The sequence below is a fragment of the Pipra filicauda genome, unplaced genomic scaffold (assembly GCF_003945595.2).
Source record: "Pipra filicauda isolate LSUMZ 115617 unplaced genomic scaffold, ASM394559v2 scaffold809_size77802_pilon, whole genome shotgun sequence".
Taxonomy (NCBI): Eukaryota; Metazoa; Chordata; class Aves; order Passeriformes; family Pipridae; genus Pipra; species Pipra filicauda.
In genome coordinates, this window is record NW_024104986.1 from 49,250 (window position 1) to 76,360 (window position 27,111).

The window sequence follows — 27,111 nt, forward strand, 5'->3', positions numbered from 1 at the left end:
AGTTCAGACAGTTCACAGTTTGGGGTTGTTCAGCCTGGAGCAAAGGAGGCTCAGGGGGGACCTTCTGGCTCTGCAAGTCCCTGCCAGGAGGGGGGAGCCGGGGGGGGGGTCGGGCTCTGCTGCCAGGGAACAAGGGCCAGGCCAAGGGGAAACGGCCTCAGGCTGGACCAGGGGAGGGTCAGGTTGGGGCTGAGGAGGAATTTGTTGCTGGAAAGGGTGGTGAGGCCTTGGCAGGGGCTGCCCAGGGAGGTTTGGAGTGCCCAGCCCTGGAGGTGTCCCAGGAAGGCCTGGCCGTGGCACTCAGTGCTCTGGGCTGGGGGACAAGGTGGGGATGCGGCCCAGGGTGGATCCATGGGCTGGGAGGGCTTTTCCAGCCTCTGGGATTCTGGGATTGTGTGATCACTACCTGCTCCCTCTCCTGTTTACTCCAGGATGTTCAGCTGGTGAGATGTGCCAGGCCAGCACTCACGCAGAGAAGGGAGGACCTCACTGTGTCCTCATGTCACAGAACCACTGAGGTTGGAAAAGGCCTCTGAGATCACCGAGCCCAACCACAACGTGACCCTGCCAGGTCCACCACTGCCCATAAAACCTAAACTCCTGTTCCCAGGGTTCTAAACACGACTCCCAGGCTTGCAAGGCTGCCCCGAGCAGAGCAAAACCCGCGGAGAAGGCGAGGAAGTCACCCCCTAACTTCCCTGGAGACACCTACCACGTTCTCCAAGGGCGCGGCCCCGAACACTTTGAAGACAGGGTTGGGTTTGGAGGGTGAGATGCAGAGCACGATGGCCTGCTGCCCCACCCGGGTGGTGTACTCATCCAGCGTGGCTCGGAGCTTCCTGCAACACAGGGAGGGACAAACCAGGGGATGGGCGTCAGCTGAAAGCCCTGGAGAAACACGACCCCCCTCACTGTGAACCCCTTTTCTTCACGCTGCTCGTTCACCAGGCAGGTGAGAGACAGAGCCCAGCTGGGCAGGTTGGCCCCATCCATACCCGGGTTATCCCTGCTGTGCTCCCTGCCCTCCCCCAGCAGCTCAAATGTCAATTATTCCCCCTCCTCTCCTTTTCCCAGCGAGGTAAAAAGAGAAAAATCAGCAGAGCAGCAAAGCTGGGGCGGCAGGAGGCTGCACTGCTCTGCCTCAGCAACACAGAACTTGGAGTTTGTCGAGTCACTCGAAGGATTCAGCAAAAGAAAGCTGCCAACACAGGTTATTCTACATCCAGATCATAACAGTGCAGTTCTCTAGTGCCAAAGTCCTGCCCAAACCACAGCTGTGAGAATTCCAGCTACAGGACAGGCAAGAAGCAGAAATATTGCAACAGCTCAGCCCAGGAAACCCAGGTGTGCACCCAGCTCAGCAAGTCCCTTTGGAACGATCCCTCCGTGGCATGAAAATGTTCCATCAGGTCCTTTCTGCCCCTTACTCACTTTTGGGCAGTGCAAGAGGACGTGGCAGAAATGTTGGGAGGAAGGCCTAAAGCAAGAGGCCTAAAGCATTTCCCTCAGAAAACCTGAGCTCTCCACAAAGTGACAGCTCAGTCCCCGCCCTGGTCACCCCAGAACCTGCCAAAAAGCACCAGCACCACCAGGAGCTGCTCAGAGATCCCAGAATGAGGAGTTTTAACTTCCCACTTGACTCCCAGTGGGGTGAAAATCAAGCAGGAACACGTTAAACTGATCCAAGTGCAAAAAAAAATGATGCCTTTTGTCAGTATCTTACATGTGGTAAAATGAAGCAGTTTTGTGAAGGGAGGAGAAATAATTCCTTCTTTTAAAATATAATGTTCATATTTCAAGGGAGAAAAGAATTTGCTCTCCAGAAACGTGGCTGAGTCAGCAGAGTTGGGGGAAGGAGGGAAAAACCCAGAGTGGAGCTCTAAAAGGAAGGGATTTCACTCCCAAGGAAATATTATTTAACACTAACCCAGCCCAATTAAATCCGAAACAGCACAAAAAGCAAAAACTGCTTTGTTGCAAAACCTAGAAAAGGGTACCAGCCAATATTCAGAACTGTTTCCAGAGGATGGAAGTGCAGGTGGTGTTTCCAGGCTGGAAAGCCTGTGGAGTCCCGTCGGTGCTCCTCGGAGGCCCCCAGGTGGGCAAACAGCCTCAGAGCACTCGGGATGCAACACCTGAAGGGCTCTGCTGGCTCAAAAAGAGCCCAAAAAAATAGTGTTTCAGCTCTGTCAGGCATCCCCCCTTGATTATTCTCCTTCCAAACTGTGCTCTACAGGCCGGGGGAGCCTTCAGCGTGGAGTTTATCCACTGGCAGAGGAAATTTGCATCAACACGCACTGAATTTATTCCTAGAATTGTTTCATCGTGCAAAAAAAAAAGACTTGTGAGGTAGGTAAGTCCTTCATGCCTTTGCAGAGCTGGGATGTGGATGGAGCTCCAGGTTCTCAGGCCAGAGAATGTAAGAGTCCTGCTAAAAACTGATTTCTTTCCTCTGTGAGCAGGGACAGGCCCCAGGGAACGGCTGGAGCTGGGCCAGGGCAGGGTCAGGGTGGATCTCAGGACAAGGTTGGGTGAATGATCCTTGTGGGTCCCTTCCAGCTCAGGGTATTCCACGATTCCAAAGCCACTACAAACACCTTTCAAGGCCACATTACTGTGACACGTTTAACTGGCGACCAGGGTTCAAACACAGCGGTGGATCCACCAGAGGGGTCACCTCAGTGACCATAAAATCACTCCAAGGAGGAGCAGGGCTGGAATGCAAACCCATTCCTGCAAACTGAGACACAGCTCTGGGGTTCCAGAATAAAAATATAAAATATATAAAAATATATAAAAATAAAAATATTTTAGGGTTCCACCTGAAAAATATCTCCAGTCCCTGTAACTTCTGGGCAGCACAGAGATGGATCAGGGATGCCACCTGAGCTGTCTGAGGGAAGGTGGGAATCCTTACCTGGACAAAGGTGTCTGAGGACAGGGGGGATCCTCACCTGGGCAAAGGTGTCTGAGGGCAGAGGGGGGATCCTTACCTGGGCAAAGGTGTCTGAGGGCAGGGGGGATCCTCACCTGGGCAAAGGTGTCTGAGGGCAGAGGGGGGATCCTTACCTGGGCAAAGGTGTCTGAGGGAAGGTGGGAATCTTTACCTGGCAAAGGTGTCTCAGTGCAGGTGGGAATCTTTACCTGGGCAAAGGTGTCTGAGGGAGGGTGGGATCCTTACCTGGGCAAAGGTGTCTTAGGGCAGGGGGGGAATCCTCACCTGGGCAAAGGTGTCTGAGGGAAGGTGGGATCCTTACCTGGCAAAGGTGTCTGATGAAAGGGGGGAATCTTTACCTGGGCAAAGGTGTCTGAGGGAAGGTGGGATCCTTACCTGGGCAAAGGTGTCTGATGAAAGGGGGGAATCTTTACCTGGGCAAAGGTGTCTGAGGGAAGGTGGGATCCTTACCTGGCAAAGGTGTCTGAGGGCAGGAGGGGAATCCTCACCTGGGCAAAGTCTGAGGGAAGGTGGAGGACCCTCACCTGAGCAAAGGTGTCTGAGGGAAGGTGGGGAATCTTTACCTGAGCAAAGGTGTCTCAGTGCAGGTGGGAATCCTTACCTGGCAAAGGTGTCTGAGGGAAGGTGGGGAATCCTTACCTGGCAAAGGTGTCTGAGGGAAGGTGGGATCCTTACCTGGGCAAAGGTGTCTGAGGGAAGGGGGAATCTTTACCTGGGCAAAGGTGTCTCAGTGTAGGTGGGAATCTTTACCTGGCAAAGGTGTCTGAGGGAAGGTGGGATCCTTACCTGGCAAAGGTGTCTGAGAGAAGGTGGGATCCTTACCTGGGCAAAGGTGTCTGAGGGAAGGTGGGACCCTCACCTGAGCAAACGTGTCTGCTGCCTCTTCCTGATGGAAGGGTTGGACTCAAAGACGTGTGGTCGCTTCCGTTTCTTCCCCGTTGCCACGGCAGCGGCTGCTGCCATCCCGACAGGGCCTGGAAATCCAACCACAACGGGGGAATCAGCTCAGGCAGCTCAGGAACTGGCCAGAAAGGACGTTGCCATTGTGTGGATGTGTCCCAAGGCTGCCCATGTGACACAAATTCCTTCCCGAGCTCTCCTCTCCAGCACCCCGGAGGTTCCATCCAAAGGCTCCGTTCCCCAAATCCCAGCTCAGTCCCAGGGAAAGTCACGTGTTTCAGTCTAAAGTTTTCCTCGCAAACACATAATTCTGAATTTTATCTTCCAGGCACACTGAAAAAACGCCCCAAGACTTTAAATAAGTGGCTGAACTGAGGAGATCCCGGTGGCCTGGGAGAAGACAGCTGGGCAAAATGCCAGGAATCCAGCTTGGACACCTCAACAGGAGCCTGAGGCTTTTCCCCAGGGATTAAGGACTGGTTCTAATGGGAAAGAAACCGAAAATCCTGAGTTCCTGGAAGTATCCTACAACAGGCCCCTGAAGACCACCCGGGCCTGAAAAGCCTGTGTGCTAGAAAGGAAGGGGGAAAGAAAAAATCCTGCAGGATGGGAGGCTGGAAAGTTCATAAGCAAGGGCATGGGAATGGTCAGCGGGGTGGTGGAACCTCCCAGGGTTGGTCCAGCACATCAAGAGCTTTATTCACCCAGTGAAGTCAGATCCCAAACTCCGAGGGATTCTCTGACACTGCATTTTCCTACAGGAATGGGGGATCCACCACAAGGCCAGTGTGGAGGACATTTGGGTTCATCACTGGAAGGGATCTGGGATTCCCGAATACGTTCCCAGCCCAGCTATGCCAGGATCTTTTGTGGCATTTCCCTGGGAGAGGCCAAACCCGGGAGCTCCCGGCTCAGCCAGGCCTGGGTTATTTCTGCTGCTGTTTCCGTGGGCCTGGAATCGTTCTGCTCTCGGACAGGTTGGGGATTTGAATTCTGTTAATTGAGGCAGAGTTTTACCAGGGACCCGTTTTTATTGTCCAAACCAGCCTCGTATTCCCAGCACCTCCCTCTTACACACAGGGAGATTCAAGGAGCACCTGGAATATTCTGAGGGATGGCATCAACCTCTGCCTAAAAATTGTTCCTTTTTTGCCAGCTTTAATATAATTTCTCTAACCTAATTTCTTCAATAGAATTGTTTGATATAGCACATTATATTATCTTTGTAGTTTTAGCTCCTATACTGTGTAGGAAATAATTCTGATTAAGATATTTTTTGTCTAATTATTACCACAATAAATCATATATATTTACATATATATTATATATATTATACATATAATAGATAATATATAATAATACGTTATATATTATATATTACATAATTATACTATTATATATAATTTTATATATTTTCATAAGGATATAAATAATATATTACAATATACAAAACTTAATTTATACAGTTGATTAATGAATAAATGAAGAATAATATTAATTAACAATAATTAATATTAATTTATATAATATTAGTATATATTTGCATGGTTATATAATGTAAATTATATTATAAAATAATATATTCTTTATATATTTATATGAATATATAATAGATAATGTATATAATATAATATAAAACAGAATAATATAATATTGTATTATAATACAATAGTATAATAATAGATGTATAAATATATTTATAAATAATATAAATATAAATATATTGCTATGATGAGATAATGTAAGTATAGTATTAAATTATATATTATTTATATACTTTTATGAATATATGATAGATAATAAATATAATATATAACAGATTAATATCATACTTTATTATAATATAATAATATAATAATAGATGCATAGATATATTTATACATAATATAAATATAAATATATTGCTCTGATTAGATAATGTAAGTTATAGTATTAAATTATATATTATTTATATACTTATGAATATATAATAGATAATGTATATATTACAGAATATTGTGTTTTATCATAATATTATAATACAATATGTATCATATGATAAATATTATATAATAAATTATATAATAAATATATTATATAATATAATAAATATATTATATAATAATCATATATAAAATAATATTATATAATATTATATAAAATAAATATATATTGTATAATATACTATATAATATATAGTAAATATATATTATATAATAATCATATATAAAATATTATATATAATATCGTATAATAAATATATATAGTACATTATATAATATATAATAAATATATATAACATTATATATTTTATAATAATATATTACTATAATATTATGTTATACATTACATAATTATATTGAGATATTATTTCTATATATTATTTCTACATATTAATTTAATATATATAATATATATAATATATATTAATTTAATATATACTGTAATATATTGTAATAATTAAATATATATCATCTCTATTACTCTATTATCTCATATATAATAAATATATATAACATTATATATTTTATAAAAATATAATATTACTATAATTTATGTTATATATTACATAATTATATTGAGATATTATTTCTATATATTATTTCTACATATTAATTTAATATATATAATATATATAATATATCTTAATTTAATATATATAATTTAATATATTTTAATAATTTAATATATATAATATATATTGATATATTATCTAATCTATAAATAAATCATATAACATTCGAGAATTGTATCAAGACTCTAATGTTACTATAGATTATGTTTGATCTATTACATACGTATCTTGAGATATTAATTTCTCTCTAGTATTTCTACATTATTCAGTTATATATATACTATTAGAATCGATATTACTTTAATATATCCATTTAATATCTTTTCCTAACTATACTCTCTAGACTCATATCGTCATGTATCTTTTCGCTATTATTCTCGGCCCGCCGTCATGACGGACCGGACCCGCAGGAGGCGCTGGTTGCCCAGGCGCAGCCACACCTCTGCCATTCACTAGACTTAAACCACTGACCAAGCCTGGGGTTGGGGTTGGCTCCAGGCTCCTCTGGGAGAAGGAGTCTGGAAACCAAGGAGGTCCCTCCTGCCCCCCTCCCCCCGTGCCCGGGGCTCACCCGCGGCCGCCAGGTGAGCCGTGACCTCGTCGGCGGCCGTGGAGTTGAGGATGTCGGAGTCGTCGTAGGACGTGTCCTCGGGCGAGGAGGGCGAGTCCTCGTCGGCGCTCAGCATGCCGTGCTCCGTGTAGGTGGCCACGTGCACCTGCTGCACCTGCTGGGCCACGGCGTGCGCCTCGATGGTGGCCATGTGCTCCGCCTGCGCCACGCCGTGCTCTTCCATCCAGAGGCGCTGCGGAGGGGACACAACCACGGCGGGGGGTGAGGACCCTGCGGCGGGCAAGAGGGACGGGCATCACCCCCGGGTGTCCAGGAGAAGGAAACGACACCTGCACCGGGAACTTAAAGAGCTTGGAAAGGTCGGCGCTTCCAAAGGACACGGCCCGGCCCCCACAGGCCGCCATCTTTGCGGGAGGAAAGGTCCTCGGGGATGTCGGAGCTCCTCACGCGCTACACTGAAGGGGCTGGTCAAAGCTGGGACTTGGTTTTGCCATTTCAAGTTCCGGCTTTCAGGGGAGATGCCCAAGGGGGACACACAATTGCCTCCGACCTCAATAGCTCAGGGGCACACATGAGGATGGCAGGACAGAACCCCAAAGTCACTGAGGATGGAAAAGACCTCTGAGGTCACTGAGCCCACCCCGGGCCCCATCCCCACCTTGTCCCCCAGCCCAGAGCACTGAGTGCCACGGCCAGGCCTTCCTGGGACACCTCCAGGGCTGGGCACTCCAAACCTCCCTGGGCAGCCCCTGCCAAGGCCTCCCCACCCTTTCCAGCAACAAATTCCTCCTCAGCCCCAACCTGACCCTCCCCTGGCCCAGCCTGAGGCCGTTTCCCCTTGGCCTGTCCCTTGTTCCCTGGCAGCAGAGCCCGACCCCCCCCGGCTCCCCCCTCCTGGCAGGGACTTGCAGAGCCAGAAGGTCCCCCCTGAGCCTCCTTTGCTCCAGGATGAGCCCCCCCAGCTCCCTCAGCCTCTCCTGCTGCTCCAGACCCTTCCCCAGGAGTTCGGGAGGCCACTTTTGTTGCATTATTTGTTTTGAGTCCAGAAACAGGCGAAAGCATTCCAACCCCAGCCCAAACATGACGTAAATCTTATTTATTTAATGCATCCGGTGGCAAAGGAGCGGCTTAAACACTCGGCAGGGCCCTGGACCACACGCCGTGAACACAAACCTGTGCTGAAGGAACAGGACGGGAGGCACACGGATATTTTCAGCCCCTGTCTCCCACACGTTTGTGGGAAAGGAACAGCACAGCCCGGAGATATTTTCAAGTGGAAGAATTATGAATGTGAACCCTCAGAAACAGACTCCCCAAAAGCCTCAGGGCAAAGAGGAGAAAGAAAGAGATGACCAGTTGTAGGGAATGATAAAATATCCCCCCAAAAAATGTGACCTTCTAAGTACAGTCAGTGAATTAAAGCTGTGGATTGACTGACGCCAGATCATGGAATGCCATGGAGGGGTTGATGAGACAGGAAAAGCACTTTGTCAAGGGGGTTATTTTGACCAAACTCAAAGGAGGTTGGAGCCAGTTTGGGGTTGGTCTCTTCTCCCAAGAAACAAGTCACAGAACAAGAGGAAGCGGCCTCAAGCTGTGCCAGAGGAGGTTCAGGTTGGATACTGAGGAAAATTCCTTCCTGGAACGTGCTGTCCAGCCCCTGGCACAGCTGCCCAGGGCAGGGCTGGAGTCCCCATCCCTGGAGGGATTCCCAAGCCCTGTGGATGTGGCACCTGGAGACAGGGGTCAGTGGTGGCCTTGGCAGTGCTGGGGGATGGTTGGAATCTTCTATCCAGGCCCACACTGGAGGAACTCAATCCTGAGGGACAGCAGAAGCGCTGCCGGGAGAGTGTTCCAAACATCCCGAGGTTATGGCTCGAGCCAAATGCTCTTCGAACTCCCCACCCTCCCTAAAAGGCTGCTGGAGCTCCGTGGGGCTGTTGTCCGCCCCTGTTTACAACTCGGATTGTAACACTAGAACCACCCAAAAATAGCAGGAATCCAAACAGCCCCAGAGAGGGAGGGACCGAGGCACTGAGGTACTCGGGAGCAGGTTGAAAAACAATCAGCCCTATTCTCCTCCCAAGGAACTTATTTTGCCGTCGCCACAGAAAAAATGGGGGGAAAATATTCCAAGGAAACCTTTGCCCAGCACCAGGATTCCCCAAGCCACTGTGCTTTTCCTGACAGGGTTTATTGCTGCTTTTCTCATTGGAGCGATACAACTCTAATTATTCCTGTTAAAATTAAAATAAAATTATTTATCCACGGAAAAACACGCTCAGAATATAACTGACAACCTTTCAGCCCCTCAGGAGACAAGGCTGTGAGACAACGGATGCTTCCATGGGAAGGAAACCTCCCAGTCAAGAGTCAACACCACTGAAACCTTGGTTAGTCATTCCTGTATTCGAATTATTCCCAAAGGATTCCCGATTCAAGCCAGGCTTTGTGGGCAGACACCCTGGACTGGCAGCTCCTGCAGGTCACCACCCACCCGTGGACGCTGTTGTTGCCCCAGCAGAGCATCCCAAGGGTCTGCACGAGGATTTGAACAGGGATCCGGGCACGGGGGATGAAAGGAAAGTTGCTCCTGACCAATTTTAGGGACGAGCATTCATCGTTCCAGAAAAGGAACGTCTGTTCCTGGTTTTCTCCAGAAACAGTTTGGGGCGTAAGGAAACCCTGGTGACACAATGAGGCCTGCAAAGACATCTCCTGGTAGTCAGAGCTCAGTCCAGAAGCCTTGGATCACAACCAGAAGTATTTTTAAAGACAAAGTGCTTTTAAAAAAAGGGAAAAAAAGAGGATAAAGTGCCTGTCCTGACACAGGGCAGCTGCCTCGCAACTGCCAGAGGTCCCTCTGATGTCCTGTCAGCCACCACCACTGGAGCAACTCTGGAGGCAGGAGGAGCTGGGATAGCTGAGCTGCACCACCCCAAACCAGCAGCAAACGACACAAACTGAACACAAACCCCACAAACTCAACACTAAAACAACAGGGACCGAGATTTGAAGGTAACAGTTCGTAACTCGAGCCATAAACCCCCCGTGGGTGGGTCATCCCAGCACAGACACCGTCCTCTGCCACCACCAGCGGTTTAATGGGGGCTTTAAACAGAGCCCAAAATAAAAAGTCCACGCTTAAAATGATGAGGGACAGCAGCACGAGTGGAGAACCCCCCTCACACAGACAGGCCTGGCATGATGTGTGACCTTCCTCCCTCTGAAGTGGGTTTAGTTCGGGGGCTGCACAAGACACAGACTGACCGTGGAGGTGAGCACTTATCTGCTGGAATGTTAAATTATGATAATAAATCACAATAAACCATTTTTACTAACTCATCCAACACCTCATTCACCTGAAACCCTGTTCAGATCAGCAATAAATATAAGAATAATTGGAACGGCTTCTTTGGTGGTTTAAGCCATTTTAAAAGGAGGCAGGGGCACGGGTTTTAGAGGAAGAAGGGCAGATTCCCTAGAGGGAATTACCACTGCAGGTTTGATAAGCAAACCCCTTGATTGATTAATATCTCAGTCACTACCACGACTCATTTAAAATGCGCATTAAATGAGTTAAATTTAACGCGAAATTTTAAATCTTATTTTTCCATATTCTGTGGAAAAAGTCTTCCCTTGCTCATGGAGAGGATTTTGAGGCCCACACCTCGGCCTGATAAAAAAAAAAAAGGCTTTTTTTTTTTCTAGTGGAACATCTGCCCCTCTGGAAACTAGACAGGACTGGCTTTCCAGGAGTGCAGACATCGACTCCTGGAAAAGGTGACAAAGGTGAGCTAAGAGAGCAGTTTGCAGCCCTCCTGTGAAGGCTGAAGTGAACATCTAATTCCGTGTGTCACAGAGATGTGGTAACTCGGGCACTCAGAGGAACAACAGGAACCAGCTCCTGTTCCACAGCGTCCTCCCGTGGCACAAAAGGAGGGTAACGATCCATCCTCTTAATTAGGACGGGGAAAAATCAACCCCCACCCCCCCAGTCTCAGCACGGAAAGACCTCGACTCAAACGGACTGTGGAGAGCAATCCCAAAATCCCTTCTGTTTGTCAGGATCTTGCACCATGGAGCAAACACATCCCGCTGCGGGGAAACCTTCACGGAAAAGGAACAAATGGGGTTTCACAGATATTTGTCAGGCAGAAACCCTCCTGTTTGCTGCCAAAAGCCACCGTTTGGTGGTGTGACAGGGCCCCGTTTCCTGACCCTGAAACGGGTCCTTTGGGCAGCTTAATTTCCCATATTTAGCACCAAATATGGAAAACATTTTCCATCAGGAAACTACAGGGTGAACACAAGGATGAGGTGGGTTCTGAGCCTCCCTGAAGACTCTTCTCAAGCTTTGGCTCCAACAAGTAACACCACAGTGGAACCAACCATGGAGACACCACGGAAAAAGGACACATTTAGCGCAAGGAAAACCACGGGAAGAGCAACCACCACATCCCAGCCTATTCCAGTCGAGTGTAACCCAAAACTGGAGGTCAAACTACACCATAAAATCATAAAGCCCGGGCTGGAATTCCCATTTAACATTCCTGTGCTTCCCCCCGGGCTCTGCAGGGCTCACATGAGGCAGAGCTGACTCTCCCAGGATCCACCGGTAACACCTGGGCCACAACTGTCTTCCCTACAATTTTTTTTGCAGGATGTACAGCTGGACACAAATTTAGGAGAAACACAGCACATGACAAATGCCATTCTCCAAGGTAATACTCTGTCACCCTAAAGGGCCACCCAGAAATCCCGATTCCAAACCCTTTTCCTTCCACCTGCACAGCCCAGGAGCCGTTCTAACGTGCTTTAATTAAGCGACTTACTCATCTTTAGTCGATTGAGCTTTTTTAATTAACAGGCAAAGTGGTCTTTTAAGAATTCCTAACCCAATAAGCACCCCGTGCTGCTGGCTCACAGCATTCCTGGCGTGGCAGGAAGGCACAGCCCTGGCTCCACACGACGAGATTACTGCGGGAAGGACGAGGTGCAAATGTTCCCTCTTTTAATCCTCTTTTATTGAGAGAGAGGATTAGAGGTTATGCTGGACTACCACAGAAAAGCAGGGTGTGGAGGTGTGTTGTGTGGAGGGGCTGGAGCAGGAGGGAGGGGATGGGACACTGTGCTCTCAGCCCAACAACACTCGGGGGTGTGAAGTGTCGTGACAACCCCGGTGTCTGGCACAGGTGAGATCACAGAATTAGAGGATATCCTGAGCTGGAAGGGACCCACAAGAATCATTGATCCAACTCCTGGCCCTGCACAGACACCCCAACAATCCCCCCCTGTCCCTGAGAGTGTTCTCCAAACCCTCCTGGAGCTCTGGCAGCCTTGGGGCTGTGCCCACTGCCCTGGGGAGCCTGGGCAGTGCCAACCACCCTCTGGGGGAAGAACCTTTCCCTGAGATCCAACCTGAGCCTGCCCTGGCACAGCTCCAGCCCTTCCCTGGGTGCTGTCCCTGTCACAGGGAGCAGAGATGGGAGTTGCCCCTCCTGAGGGAGCTGCAGCCCCCATGAGTCTCCCCTCAGTCTCCTCCTCTCCATCTGAACAAACCAAGTGCCCTCAGCTGCTCCTTGCTTGGCCCCTCCAGACCCTTCCCCATCCCTGTGTCCCCTCTCTAACAGCTTTAGATCTCTCTTTTTTTATACTGAGGTGCCCAAAATCCCCACTAAAGATGCATCACCTCAAGGACTTGGTCCTCACGTGGCATTAACTCAACATGGTCAGCACAGGATAAAACCCCACAACACAGTCCCAACCACGTTTAATCATCAACCTTCCACCCAAAGAGCAGCCTGGCCAGCCCTTCCCGGTGTTCTGTCCCTGGGGCAGCCTTCAGGGAGATCATGGGCACGACAGGGATGATCCTAAAGCCACAATGAACCACACCAGTATGACTGGAGCTGGTTTTGGTGGGCTGGTGCCACCTCAGCAGGGTCCAACCCGCACGTGCAGAAGGTCCCAGGTAACCAACCCGGCACTGATGAGCTGCCCCAGAGCTCAAAAGTGAACCAAAACCCCCCTGTCCCGCTGCAGTTTTGTCCTTGCACCCTTTCAATCCATTGTCCCCTCCACTCCCCAGCCAGCAGCTCAGGCAACACCCTCCTCCTGCCCCCATTTAGGGCCCTTTGGAGCTGCACTCCCAGTTGGACCAGTTCCCTCCACCCTGGGATTCCACTCTGCAGGTACAGCAGGGGGGGGAAAGACCACTTGGCAGGTGTTCCAGTGCCTCCCTGGGGGGAAAAGACCACTTGGCAGGTGTTCCAGTGCCTCCCTGGGGCTGTGAGGAACCTCAGCACACCCCAACAGCTGCTTCCAGACCCTTCCCAACCATCCCCTGGGCAAACAGGACCCCACACAGGTGAGCCATGCCCCGGGACGTGCCCCCTTGGGGCACCATCAGCAACCCAGGGCCTCAGAAACCCCACATTTGTTGGGAAAAAAAAGCCAAAACACCCCAACAACTCCTAAATCCTCAAAGCAACAATTGCTCCCATCATCTAATATATCATATATATATATACACTATATATATCAAGCATATATATATCAACTCCATATAATAAATACATATATATACTAGATATATAACCTAGAATATATCTATATACAGATATATAGATATATATATATGGAGTATATAAAGGATGCTGAAGCCTCTATGCTGTGGTCAAACAAAATTACTAAAAACTCAGGTCATTTTTGCCTCCAAAAAGAATTATAAAAGTTAAATCATCTGAACATAATACACTCTGATAATGTTTGTTTTCAAGGTATTATTCTACCTAAGTTTGTATGGTTGGTTTTTTTTTCCCCTAGAGCTGTTTCAGGGGGATTGGGCATTCCCAGAATTCCAGCACAACAACCCTGGCATGAACTAATCCATCTGTGTTCACACAGGGGAGAATTTGGGGATTCTCCTTCCCTGCAAGGCCCTTCGGGGTACCTGAGGTGACAGAGCACAGGGAGGCTTGTTCAGTGCCAGAAAAATGGGATATTTCCTCCCCTTAGCACCCGGAACTGGGAAAAAGGGAAAGGACAGGCTGCCTCCAACAGCTTCCAGCGGTTCAGGAACACCTTGTCTGCTTGTCCTGCATGAGGTGGGGCTGGAGGAGGAAAAACTCCCCAGAAAATCCACTGGGAGCTAAGGAGCAGGAGGACGTGGAGCTGCTGGAGTGAATCCAGAGGAGGCCCTGGAGCTGCTGCCAGGGCTGGATCCCTCTGCTCTGGAGCCAGGCTGGGAGAGCTGGGGGGGTTCCCCTGGAGAAGAGAAGGCTCCAGGGAGAGCTGAGAGCCCCTGGCAGGGCCTAAAGGGGCTCCAGGAGAGCTGGAGAGGGACTGGGGACAAGGCAGGGAGGGACAGGACACAGGGAATGGCTTCCCAGTGCCAGAGGGCAGGGATGGATGGGATATTGGGAAGGAATTGCTGGCTGGGAGGGTGGGGAGGAGCTGGAATGGAATTCCCAGAGAAGCTGTGGCTGCCCCTGAATCCCTGGAAGCATCCAAGGCCAGGTTGGATCAACCTGGGCTAGTGGAAGGTGTCCCTGCCCATGGCAGGGTGGCACTGGATGGGCCCTTCCCACCCAAACCATTCCATGAGCCCATGGCTGTTCTGTGCCCCTGACCAGGGAAGGTGTCACTCTGCAAACCCAGCACCGGGGCAGGGAGAAGATCCCACTCACAGCTGCACATCCCACACCTCCAAAATCGGTGTTTTCTGAGGGAAAAAAAAAAAAGGTCCCTGTCCAGCCCCAGCAGAGCAGAGAGCTGTGCCTGTGAGTCCCCCACGTCCTGCAGCAGCTGCACAAGGGGGAAATGCTGGGTGGAACACTCTCCTCTCCAGGACTCACAGCTCCTGCCCAACAGACCCCAGTTCTCCCCGTGTCCTGCCCCGTTCACAGACCCAAACCCAGGGAGAACATCCCAAACTGAGCCATGCTGGAATTCCAGCCCCGACCCACCTCAGCTCCTTACTCAAGAGGGGCTTTTCCAGCTCGGAACACCCAGCACATTACGCAAACCCCGTGGGAAATCCCAGGTTCTCAGAGCTCCTGGAGGCACGGCCACGTGTTTGATCCGCTGAAAACGGGCTGGGAATTTTTTACTTGCTGCTACACTTTGGACTTCGGGTGTCTTCCACATCTCTCCTCCACCTCCATCTACATCCCCTCCTGATTATCAGGGCTGAAAGATCCCAGCCATCCCAGGGAATTCCTTCTGGAGCAAGAGACACAATTGACTGATTCACCTGCAAGTCTCATGGTGCAGAAATAATAAGCCTGAAAATCACCCAACTTGCAAACCAAAGCAACTCCAATGAGAGCTTTAAATCCATGAGATCCTTTCAGGGAGAAGAGGGAGCAGCACTCCTTGAAGTCCCTTCTCCTTCAAAGGGGAAATGGGGAGTTAAAGGATTTTCTCTGTGCCCAGAAGCAGTGGCTGCCACCAAAACCACACTTATTTTTGTTTAAATACACCATATTAATTCCCACAGCACATCTCCACGTAAATAAAACCCGGAGACTCTGGTCTTCCAAGTATTTTTGACCCAGGCTGTGGGGAAGTTTTCCAAGGCTCCAATCCTCCCTGTTTGATTACTTTAATTAGATGGTTATGTAATAAACAGTGGGAGGGACTGGGTTCCTTCTGGACTGGATTCCTTGGTCACACTGGTTACAAGCAAACAGGGTCTGTGGCTGAAAATATACTTTCATGTGGCTTTGTCTTTAAGTGTTTGCAGGGAATTTCCAGGTGAATTTTCAGTGCATTGCAGGTGGATTTCACAAGAGGACTGAGGAAGTTCCGAGTCGCCCTCAGCCCGTAGGATCTGAGCAATTTATTATTTGTAGGCAACACCAGCGGGTAAAATAATTCCCACATCTGCCTTATATCCAACCAAAACAATGCTCCAGGCCGAGGAAAGCCCTCTTTTCATCCCTGTTATCCACCAAAAGGATGGAAAACAGGGAGAAAAGGAGACACCTCAATGCTACGAATCCACCTTCCATCCTAAGGGTTGGACAGCTCCATCCTCCTTCCAGGAGGGAAAACCCCGGGAATACGGCATTTCCTTGGCATTCTGATCCCAGTGTCCGTCGGGATGTCCATCCCTGTCCTCAGAGCCACCAAGCTCAGCCTCCACCTCCCCGTTTTCTATCTGCCAATGGAAGCAATTCCTTCCCGGAGCAGCCTCCGAGTCCTTCCCACAAACCTGAGCACAGGGATCTCCAGAACAAAGCCTGGATTACCCGGCCACCCTCTCCCAGCTCTTCCTCACACTCCTGCTGAGGACACAGGGCCTGCTCCCAGTTGTAAACTGAGCTATTCCCAGAAGGATAACGGGCTTGGAGGCTCTTCCCAACAACTGCTTGGGAACAACGGGGACGAACGACTCCGGCCGACGCTCCCGCCGGGATTGTCCAGCTGGCAACTGGAGCAGCCCCACTTTTTTGGGGAAAAAGCAGAAGCAACAGGACCAGAAACGGGCAGGACACAAATATGGAACAGAACAGAATCCACCTGGATTCTCCCCAGAGCTGGAGGGGCCTGGATGGTGATTCCTCCTAGAATCACCTGGAAAGGTGATTCCTCCACTCCCAGGACAAATCCTGCACCACTCTGGGCCTTAAATCCTTTCCCCACACTCCACTACAGCCCTGGGGTTGGAAAATGGTTTGGAATTTCTGGTGGAAGCTCAAGTTTCAGGTGGAAAAAAGAAACCAAGAACCCTACAATGCAAGTGATGTTTGGGGTTTTAAGGTTTCGATCCTTGAAAACCAGAGGGGGTTTTGCCAGGATTTGTTTGCCTGGTTGGGATTCCCAGGCAAAAACTGGAACAGAAATTCACTCACTGAATTAAGGGATAAATACATCTTCCTACTACAGTAGGAATAAAAATAATATATTTATATTGTGCTGTTATATTACATGATTGGTTTATATTATTATATTTATAATATAATATAAATAAAATGCCCACTGTGCAGCAAAAGTTGTTTTAGCAGACAAAAAGAAAAAGGTGTTTTTAAATGATTTTCCTCTTTAACTCAAGCACTGGGCCACCAGGAACACAAAATATCTTCCCTGGATTTTTGGGTTTTTTCTCCCATGGAGCCACTTCAGGAGCAGCCTAAGAAAGATAAAAGTCCAAGGCTGAATTTCACTCCCTGCACTGAAAATCATCAACAACAACCGATCCCTACTGACAGCACGAAATGTTCTTCCGTGGAAAAGTCTGGATTACATTTTCCTGGTGAAAGGGATCCAGGGGCACAGCAAAGTCACTGTGCTCTGCTGCCTTCCCAGAGGGTCATTTTCCAGCTCAAGAGGAAAACAAAACCCTAATTCCCAGAGCCTTCAAGAGACAGAAGGTGCCTGGAAGTCTCCCTCCGCTGGAAAAGGAGGAGCAGTAATGGAAATATTCCCAGAGTTTGTACATGCACGTGGGAAAACTTGGACATGATGCAGCCTGGAAACACTAAGGGTGGTCCCACTTCTCCTGCAGCCACCTGGGATTCCTCAGTTTCCTTCCCAGGCTGGAATCTTCCAGGCCTGAGCTTGCCAGGAGTGGAACTCCCTGAGGAGAAAGGGTTCAGGCTCAGGGAAGTTCTGAAATCCCGACGGTGAGGAATTCCTCCCACCGGAACACCTCCGGGGGCAGGGGGACATCGGGGCAGCCCACCGGGAATGGGGCTCCTGTCCAGGGAAATCCACACAATCCACTGACAGGGAAAACCCCCGCACGGCCAACGTGGCCTTTGCTCATGGAATTAGAGCTGGAAAAGCCCTCCAAGGTCATCAGCCATCGACTCAGTCACCACTAACCCCTGTCCTCCAGTGCCACATCCCCGTGGGTCTCAGACACTTCCAGGGGGGGTTCCAACACTTCCCTCTCCAGACATTCATCCTCCAGGAACAAGTTTTCCCCCCCGTTCTCCTGATGGAGGTACAGAGAGGTGCAGTCTGTCTGACACGACCCACACCAAAACCTCTCCCTTTTAGAGCTGGTTTTTTTTTTCCAGGATGGCTCCATTTCCATCTGGGATCGGGGGATTTGTTGTTCTGGCTCACGGGGCAGCTCGGCTGGGATGGCACATCCACATCCACAACTAAACCTGGCTCAGGATAACTTCCTGTTCCACCTCTGCAACATGAATGCCCACCAGGCCACACGCTTCCTAAATCCCAAAAAACTCCGGGAGCTGCACAAAACCTGCCCTGGATGAGGAAAAGGGCTCCCAGGAATGATGTGAGGCTGCTGAAAACCAACTGGGATACAACAAAATGCCATAAAACCCAACTGAGACACTGTAAAACAGCAAACACAGGCAGGAATGACAGCAGGAAATGAGAGGATTGAACTCAACACTGCACCTGGCTTGGGTGGGAAGGGACCTCGAGGATCATCCAGTTCCAGCCCCTGCCGTGGGCAGGGACACCTTCCACTATCCCAGGTTCCAACCTGGCCTTGGGGACTTCCAGGGATGGATGTCCCAAGATGAAAACCTTGGGAAAACACTGAGGTGACCCTGAGCTTTCCAAAGGTGACCCAAAGGTGACCCTGAGCTTTCCAAAGGCGTCGTTGTCACATCCTCAGGGGAAAGAAAAACATTTTGCCAACCCCATGGAAATTTAAATTAAAGAGATTAACAACTCCTCTCTCGCCTTTTCCCCACAAAATCAGGGAATTCGAAGTTGGCTGTAAGAGGTTTTAAGGAGCAATTGTGATGTGGATGGAGCAGGAGGGGAGGCAAAGCCTGAGTTCACCGGGAATGCTCGTGGGAAGAGGGTTTAAAACTGCGCCCAAACAGCACCAGAGCTCAGAGACCAACCCCCCCCAGCCCCTCCTGAGGGACAAACCCCAAATTCTGGGAACCACAGAGACACTTCCAGGGCAGGAGGAAACAGTAATAAAAACATAAAGCACAGATCCAAGTCTTGAAGAGGCAAAACATCTCCCCACGCTGGGAAAATCATCTGGAGCTGAAGGAAAGCCAAGACTCAGGAACCCCAAATGGAGGAAGAGTCTGGAGCCCAATTAGTTCTGCCCTGTAATTATTATTCACCCTGGAAAGGTCCTGAGCCACATTTATACCCCCTTTTTGGGTGTATTAACATATACTCAGTCACAGCCCTTTTTTATACACAATTTATAGCCCTTTTTTGGGTGTATTAAAGGGGGGGGTGAGTGATTAACCCATTTCGACTCCATCCCAAACTCCTGCACAAAGGGAAGCCAGGGGAGGAAAATAAAAGGGGAAAGTAAAACAGGGGAGGGAAAATAAAAGGGAAAAATAAAAAAGGGGGGGGAAACAGGGGTGAAGGAATGAAGGGGGAAAATGGGGGGGTGAAGGGGAAAAAAGGGGAGATGAGGAAGAGAGAAAAGGGGGGATGGAGGAGAGAAAAAGGGGAGTGAAGGGGGATAAAAAGGTGGATGAAGAGGGGGAAAAAAAAGGAGGGGTGAAGGGGAACTTCATCGAGGTTGGGCTTGATGATCTCACAGGTCTTTTCCAAGCTAATTCTGTGATTCTGAGGGAAAAAAAAGGAGGTGTGAAAAGGGGGAAAAAAAAGGGAAGAGGGCAAAGGGGGGTGAAGTGGAAAAAAAAGGGGGATGAAGGGGAAAAAAAAGGTGGGAAAGGGGGATGAAGGGAAACTTCATCAAGGTTGGACTCAATGATCTGAGAGGTCTTTTCCAACCTAATTGCTTCTGTGATTCTGGGGGGAAAAGAAAGGGGGATGAAGAGGAAAAAAATGGCTCTGTGATTCTGGGAGGAAAGGGAAAAGGAAAGAGGGGATGAAGTGGAGGAAAAAGGGAAGGTGAAGATGAAAAAAAGGGGGGTGAAAACAAAAAAAAGAGGAATAAAGGGGAAAAAAGGGAGGGACAAAGGGGCAAAAAAAGGAGGACGAAGGAGAAAAAAGTGGGGGTGGAGGGGAAAAAAAGGGGGCAGAAAGGGGAAAAAAGGGGGGGAGAAAGGGGAAGAAAAAAAAGGTGATACAGGCCAAGGGGTGGGTATAGAAGGGGTCCACAAAAAAGGAGGATAAGGAAACAAGGGGAGGTTTGAGGGAAACAGGGGGGATCAAGATAAAAAAGGAAGGGCAAGGATGACGGGGCGAAACACAGGGAGGATGGAGGAGAAAAAAGGCGGGGTGAATGGGAAACCAGGGGATGAGGCAAACCACCAGGGAGGGATAAAAGGGAAAAAAGGGGGTTACTGTGGGCTAACAAAGGGGGGGTACTACTTTGGCCACCACCAGGAGACTGCAGGAGAACACGGAGTGAGTTCATGTGACAAAAATATCGGGCAGACAGGGGGGAAAAAACGGAGTGATCAAAGAGGGGAAGAAGGGGGACGATGGGGTCTCACAACGGGGGCATAGAGGGTTCAAAAAAAAGAGGATGTAGGGGACAAAACGAGGGGGAGGGACAAAAAACCGTGTACCCCAAACACGGAACACGGGAACGGGGGGGTGATGGAAACGAGGGGATCAGGGGCAAAAGCGGAATGTACGCAACACGGAGCGATACAAGGGGCCAACACTGGTGTGGGGGGCCGATGGCAAAAAAATGCGGGATAAGGCGGGTGAAGAAGGGGGGAGGAATGGAAAAAAAACTGGTGTGGGGGGGTGAAGGCGAAAATAAAAGAAGGGCGAAGGGTAAAAAAAAAACCCAACAGGGGTGCGAGGGCTAAAAGGCGCCAAAACCCGGGGGGTGGGGGGGACACCCGAAACCATGAGGGAAAGCAGGCGAAGCGCAGCCCCGCCGCCGCCGCCGCCCGCGGCCCAACTTCCCCGCCCGGGCCGGCGCCGGGGCCGCCCCGCTCCCTGCCCCTCGCCCCTCGTCCCCCCCCCGCCTCGCCCCTGCCCCGGCCCCGCCGCCCCCGGCGCGGGCCGGCCCCGCGGGCCCCATGTTGTCCGAGGCCGGCGGGGGAGAGCGGGCGGCGGGGGCCCCGCCGTTGGTGCGGCTGCGCCGGGGCCGGAGGAGATTGCGCGGTAGGACGCTCACCTCAGAGCGGCTGCGCTGCTGCGGCGGCGGGGCCCGCGCCGCGGGGCCGCGGGGGGACGGAGCGGGCGCGGCGCGGCGGGCGGAGCGGGGGGCGAGCGCGGCGCCGGTCGGCCTCGGGCCGCCGCGGTGGCGGAGCGCGGGAGGCGGGCACCGGCGGCGGCGGCGGCGGCGGCGGCGGAGGAGGCCGGGGACAGCGAGGGGGGGGGAGCGGGACGTATGGCGTCATAGCGCCGCGCCGCCGCCATCTTGGGCAGGGACGGGGGGCGGCGGGGCGGCCATGAGGGGGAGGGAGGGTGGGTGGGGGGACGTCTTGGGGAGGGGGCGAGGGGGTGAAGGGGGCGCCGCCATCTTGGGGAGGTCGCGGGAGGTCGCCCCCCTCAGAGGTTCGCTTGAGGAGGAGAAACTCCGCAGAAGATGGGGGTTAATGAGGGGAAGGACGTGAGGCGAGTCCAGAGGAGGGCACGGAGATGCTCTGAGGGCTGGAACCCCTCTGCCCTGGAGCCAGGCTGGGAGAGCTGGGGGGGTTCCCCTGGAGAAGAGAAGGCTCCAGGGAGAGCTGAGAGCCCCTGGCAGGGCCTAAAGGGGCTCCAGGAGAGCTGGAGAGGGACTGGGGACAAGGTCTGGAGGGACAGGACACAGGGAATGGCTTCCCAGTGCCAGAGGGCAGGGTTAGGTGGGATATTGGGAAGGAATTCCTGGCTGGGAGGGTGGGGAGGCCCTGGCACGGTGGGATCCCGGCCTCGGCCATTGGGGTGGGAAAGGCCGGTTTCAAGGGATTTTTTGGTCTCGGTTTTATTGTGGGAAAGTCCGGTTTAAAACAGGGCAGGTTTCCATTTTGTTTGGGAAAACCCACTTTAAAATAGATTTTTTTTTCCCCTCCATTTTTGGAGAAAAATCCAGTTTAAAATGGATATTGTTGAAAAATCCAGTTTCAAGTAGATTCCTCTCCCCCATTATTTTTTTTTTTTAAAGTGGAAAAATCCAGTTCTAAGTCGAAATTGTGGGGAAATCCAGTTTAAAATGGACACTTTGTCAATAGGATTTTTTTTTGAGGGAAAATCCAGTTTAAAATAGATGGGTTTTTCTCTGTTCTGTGTGGAACAGCCCAGTCTGAAATGGATTCTTCTATTTTGTGGAAAATTCCAGTTAAAAGTGGAAATTGTGGGAAAATCCAGTTAAAAATGGACATTTTCTCAATTTTTTCTGGTGTTAAAAAATCCAGTTTTAAATGGAAGTTGTGGGGAAAAAATCAGTTTAAAATAAACATTTCTTCCATTTTTTTCGTGGAAAAAGTCCAGTTTAAAATTGAAATAGTGGGAAAATCCACCTTAAAATTAATTTTTCCCCCCATTTTGTGTGGAAAAATGCAGCTTAAAATAAATTTTTTCTTGTCCTTTTTCTGGGGGGGACGACAATCCAGTTTAAAATGAAAATTGTGGGAAAAATCCGTTTTAAAATTGAATTTTTTTTTTTCCATTTTGAGTGGAGAAGTCAAGTTTAAACTGGACTTTTTTTGTCCATTTTGTATGGAACAATCCAGTTTAAAATGCGTTTCTTTTTTGTCCTTGTTTTTTTTTTTTTTTGGTGGAACAATCCAGTTTAAAATTGAAATCGTGGAAAATCCCACGTTTAAAACGAAATTTTTTTCCCTTTTTTTTTTTTAGGTGAAAAAAATCCAGTTTAAAGGGATTTTTTTTTTTTTTTGGTCCATTTCGTATGGAAAAATCCAGTTCAAAATGGACAGTGTTTCGTTTCTTTGTGGAACAATCCAGTTTAACGCGTATTTTTTTTTTTCCTTTTTTTTTGTGGGAAAATCTGGTTTCAAATGGCCATGAGGGGGAGGGAAAGGAGGGGCCGCCGCCATCTTGGGGAGGGCGTGAGGGGCGAGGGGCCGCCGCCATCTTGGGGAGGGCGGGCGAGCGAGGTGTCCCCTCAGAGCTTCGCTTGAGGAGGAAAAACTCCCCAGAAAATGGGAATTAATGAGGAGAAAGACGTGAGGCGAGTCCAGAGGAGGGCACGGAGCTGCTGCCAGGGCTGGATCCCTCTGCTCTGGAGCCAGGCTGGGAGAGCTGGGGGGGTTACCCAGAGGAGAGAAGGCTCCAGGGAGAGCTGAGAGCCCCTGGCAGGGCCTGAAGGGGCTCCAGGAGAGCTGGAGAGGGACTGGGGACAAGGCCTGGAGGGACAGGACACAGGGAATGGCTTCCCAGTGCCAGAGGGTTAGATGGGATATTGGGAAGGAATTCCTGGCTGGGAGGGTGAGAAGACCCTGGCACAGGTTTTCCAGAGAAGCTGTGGCTGCCCCTGGATCCCTGGGAGTGTCCAAGGAGCAGGGTCAGAATCAGGGTTACAGCAGAAGGGGGAACTGTGCTACAGCTCTGGAGATCTCAGTTCTCATCAGTGGGGGGAAGTTTGCATGGTGTGGGGGTCTGGAAGATTCCCAGGACAGGGGCCAAGCCCCTTGTTTTGGGGTGTGATTATCCAACAAAATGGGGTGGGAATGTGCAGCAACACAAGCCATGGGTGACGTATCTTGGGAACACTTTAACTGGGCACAACAGCTTTCCCTGTGGGTCCTTCTGCAGCCACCAATCCAGTCTGGATTTTGGGCTCACCCTAGTTCTTCCCTGCCTCCCATAACCATGGATTGTTTCTGTTCTGCCAGTTCCCCGAGTATTTGGGAATAAAAGAGGGCAGTGCTGGATCAGGGCCATTCCCTCATCTCCAACAGCAGTGGCAGTAACAGCTCTTGAGAGACAAAGAGCCCACTTAGACTGTGCTGGATGGCTTTTCCAACATTCCCTGCAGTGGATTTTATGGCAACAACAACTACTGGGGAGACAAGGCTGAGGCTGTGAAGAGGGAGGAGTGGGGTGGGAGCCAGGCTGAGCTCACCGCTGTGCAGGACTGATAAGCTGACCACGGAACTCCAGCTCAGCTCCACTCCCCCATGTCAGAGACACCCCCATGGTGAAGTCACGAGGTATTTTTGTCCCCTGAGGTGCCTCAAGGCCCAGCCTGGGTGTTTGCCTTTCAGACAGATGAATATACCCCGCAGTTTTACCCTCGTCATCCAAGACACTGGAGACACAGAGCTCTTCCAGTTTTCTCCCCCCCCTTTGCGTGGCCTTCAGCCCAAATTCCTTAGGACTAAGCCATGGCCGTGCTGGTTTCCCACGTGAAGGACTTACATTTCTGTAGCCACACCACATTTTAATTTGCTTTCTCAGCAAAATCTTTATATTAATCACAGGGAGTGGGGTTGGGCTCACTGGGTGTCCCTGCACCTGAACAGGACACCCAGGGCTGCTTTAAGCCCCTGCCTACATTTAATCAGAGGGATCCCATCCTGGGCTGCTCCTGCTGTAGATCCAGACAACTAGTCCAGGCACTGGTGCAGATGTTTGGATTTAGGAAAGACCAATCCCCTGAGTCTCAGTTTTATGACTCTCACGTGGAGACGGAAAACTGCAGGTCAGAGGTGTTAATTGTCACCTTGTGCTGATGAAACAGGGGCAGGGAGGGAAGCAACAGGAATAACAGGTTTAAAATATGTAAGATGGGAATTAAAGGGCGAAAGGAGTGGGATGTGTTACCCTAAAGAGCCAAAAGGAGGGAATTTGAAGGGACAGGACATAACAATCCTCACTTCATGGAAGATCAGGGTAAAGACAGCGACGAGCTGTGGGTTTGGGTGAGCTCAGGGCTAGCAGAGCTCTGCCATGTGCAGGCATGGGAATAGTCCTGGAGCTCCCTGGGAATGCCAGGGGACACTGGGAGGTCACCACTCTGAAATCCCACAGACCATTAAATCCTCTTTGATCTCTCCTGAGGAAGTTTTGCAGCGCCAGGTTGGGAAGAACTTTTAAGACCTGCCAAAACATTCCAAGAGCCCCCAGATGTGGTTCTAGGTGAGAAAAGCAAGGTACGTAAGAACTTGGAGTGTTTCCTACTCTGCTTCCTGGTGATGGCAGCAGGAATTGTGCAAACCCCGTGTGTAAGACAACGGGAAAGGAGGAGGAATCCATAAAAGTGTGCAGATTTGTAAGAGAACAGAGCCACTCCTTGGCCAGTTCCCAAAGGACAAGCTATAATTATCAGGTACTCCCTCAAACACTGCATCTATTTTCAGGAAGGGCTTCCTGGATAAAGTGTCTCAGGAGCCACAACAACAGGTGACAGAAGGAGGTCCCTCAGCTTTCAAGGGCACCAGCTCAGGCCGTGTCATCTGAGAGGAGCTGAAAAGCTCAGGGGTTACTCCTGGGATAAGACAAAGAGCCTCGTGCTTAGGAAGCTCCAGGATATCCCAGCCTGTTCTCCTGGGCCTTCACTGTCCCAGGGGCTTGACAAAACCTGCTGACAACCCCACCAAACTCTAGGGAAAAAAAAAAAGAGGAAACCTAATTATTGTAGCTAATCGTTCATCCAGAACAACTTGAATTCAGACATTGGGGTTGCAGCTCCTGGTTTAACATCTCAGGATGCTCAGAGAACTCTCCTCCCGGGCTGGTGGTTCCCATACTTCACACAACAGGCCATTCCTATAAAATGATGGGGGAAAAGCACCCCCAGGAGTTGTGTGGCCTGCTGGAATCACCCTGAGGGAGGAGATTTTCTGAAGTTAAATGTAATTTTTAGCCTCTACTAAGCAGCTATTAATAATACTAAATAATACTAATTCTTAATAATACTAAATAATACTAAATATAATACTAAATAATACTAAATATTTATAATACTAAATATTTATAATACTAAATATAATACTACTAAATATAATACTAAATAATACTAAATAATAATAATACTAAATAAAATACTAAATAATACTAAATATTTATAATACTAAATATAATACTAAATAATACTAAATATTTATAATACTAAATATAATACTAAATAATACTAAATATTTATAATACTATGTATAAAATACTAAAACTAAACTAAACTAGCTAACCAACCAAACTAACTAATACTAACTAAAACACTAAACAGTATTTCTGTTTCCTTCAATGATTCCTGTGCTCTGGTCTCCCTGGCAATGTTTCCTTTCAGACTGTAGGAGCACTTGGCCAATCCTTGCGATTCCAGCTATGAAAAATATTCCAACATCCAGCAGTAAATGCAGGTGAACTTTTAAACATTTAGGTCAAGAATTTCCCCCAAAGAGCAAAGTGGTCCCTTCCTGGCATGTGATCGTGGCCATTCCAAGGAATCTGCTGTCACCATGTGTTGCATTAAATATTTTCCTCATTTTTTTCCTTAAACATTTCTCTCTTTTAGTGCCAATTTCAGCCAGAAGTGCTGACACTAAGCCAGGCTTTTGCACAAAGAGGATTTCACACTTAGTTTGCTTCAGCTGAGTCGTGAATGTATCAGCCCTTAACAGTGAATTAAAAAAAATTGATTGTTTCTCCTCAAGTCATGTAGCAATAACCTATATGGGACACTGCAGACTTAAAGGCTTTTATTTTAAAATAATTAAATATTTTTTTAAACAAAATTATGTGGAGCCTAAAGCAAACAAACAAAAAAAATCAAGGGAAAAAGGAATTTTCTTCCCAGGATTCTCTTGTGGTCTGAGGCTGTTGGGGTGGGAAGGCCCTGTAAGATTCCTCCAAGGAGACTCCTGAATTCTCTGAGTATCTCCAGAAAATTACTGCATAATTATATAGTAAATGTCATATTTACAAGTATATAGTAATGTAATATATATATTAAGTATACAGTGGAGAACACACAAGGATGTAACAAAACCATCCAGAGTCTGGAATGGAAGACATTGATACTCACAGCAACTGTTCTGATATTTCACTCCTTTTGGTCCTTTGTGTGACAATTACAAGAGCAAAACACAGGAAAAAGCCCCCAACTTGTGCCTTTTTAAAAAATATACAGAAATCCTGGAAGAGAGAGGTTTATAAAACACAGTAAAGTTGTTTTTTTTTTTTGTTCCTGGAGGACACCTGAGGTGGCAGCAGGGAACCAGGATGGTGAAAAAAAGCAAATGAGGAAGGAGTTAACCCACTGTAAACTTCATTTTATTAACTTTGCTGACAATTCAGTGCCAACATTTAATATGCCTTTTGGAGGGAAGCTTTTCTTTAAAAATTCTCTTT

At 48.8% G+C, this 27,111-nt stretch overlaps 1 protein-coding gene and 1 long non-coding RNA gene across 8 annotated transcripts in view; one reads left to right on the top strand and one right to left on the bottom strand.

The window, feature by feature from the left end:
* Positions 1-21,033, bottom strand: part of NRF1 (nuclear respiratory factor 1) — a 60,592-nt gene extending 39,559 nt beyond the window's left edge. The window contains exons 1-4 of one of the 7 annotated variants that reach the window (XM_039390158.1): positions 20,993-21,033; positions 6,982-7,213; positions 3,816-3,930; positions 713-839 (exon numbers count right to left, since the gene is read on the bottom strand). In XM_039390158.1, coding sequence (XP_039246092.1) covers positions 713-839; positions 3,816-3,930; positions 6,982-7,204 — 465 coding nt within the window. In that variant the 5' untranslated portion in view covers positions 7,205-7,213; positions 20,993-21,033. Of the gene's footprint in view, positions 1-712; positions 840-3,815; positions 3,931-6,981; positions 7,214-7,310; positions 7,538-20,992 lie in introns of those variants that run through there. The other 6 variants (XM_039390155.1, XM_039390153.1, XM_039390152.1 and 3 more) reach the window with 6 other exon arrangements.
* A 2,223-nt stretch (positions 21,034-23,256) lies between these two features.
* On the top strand, positions 23,257-26,373 carry LOC113994071. Its single transcript, XR_005566808.1, has 3 exons — positions 23,257-24,914; positions 26,048-26,120; positions 26,276-26,373. It is a non-coding gene; the product is annotated as an uncharacterized LOC113994071 (long non-coding RNA).
* Positions 26,374-27,111: the final 738 nt, after the last annotated feature.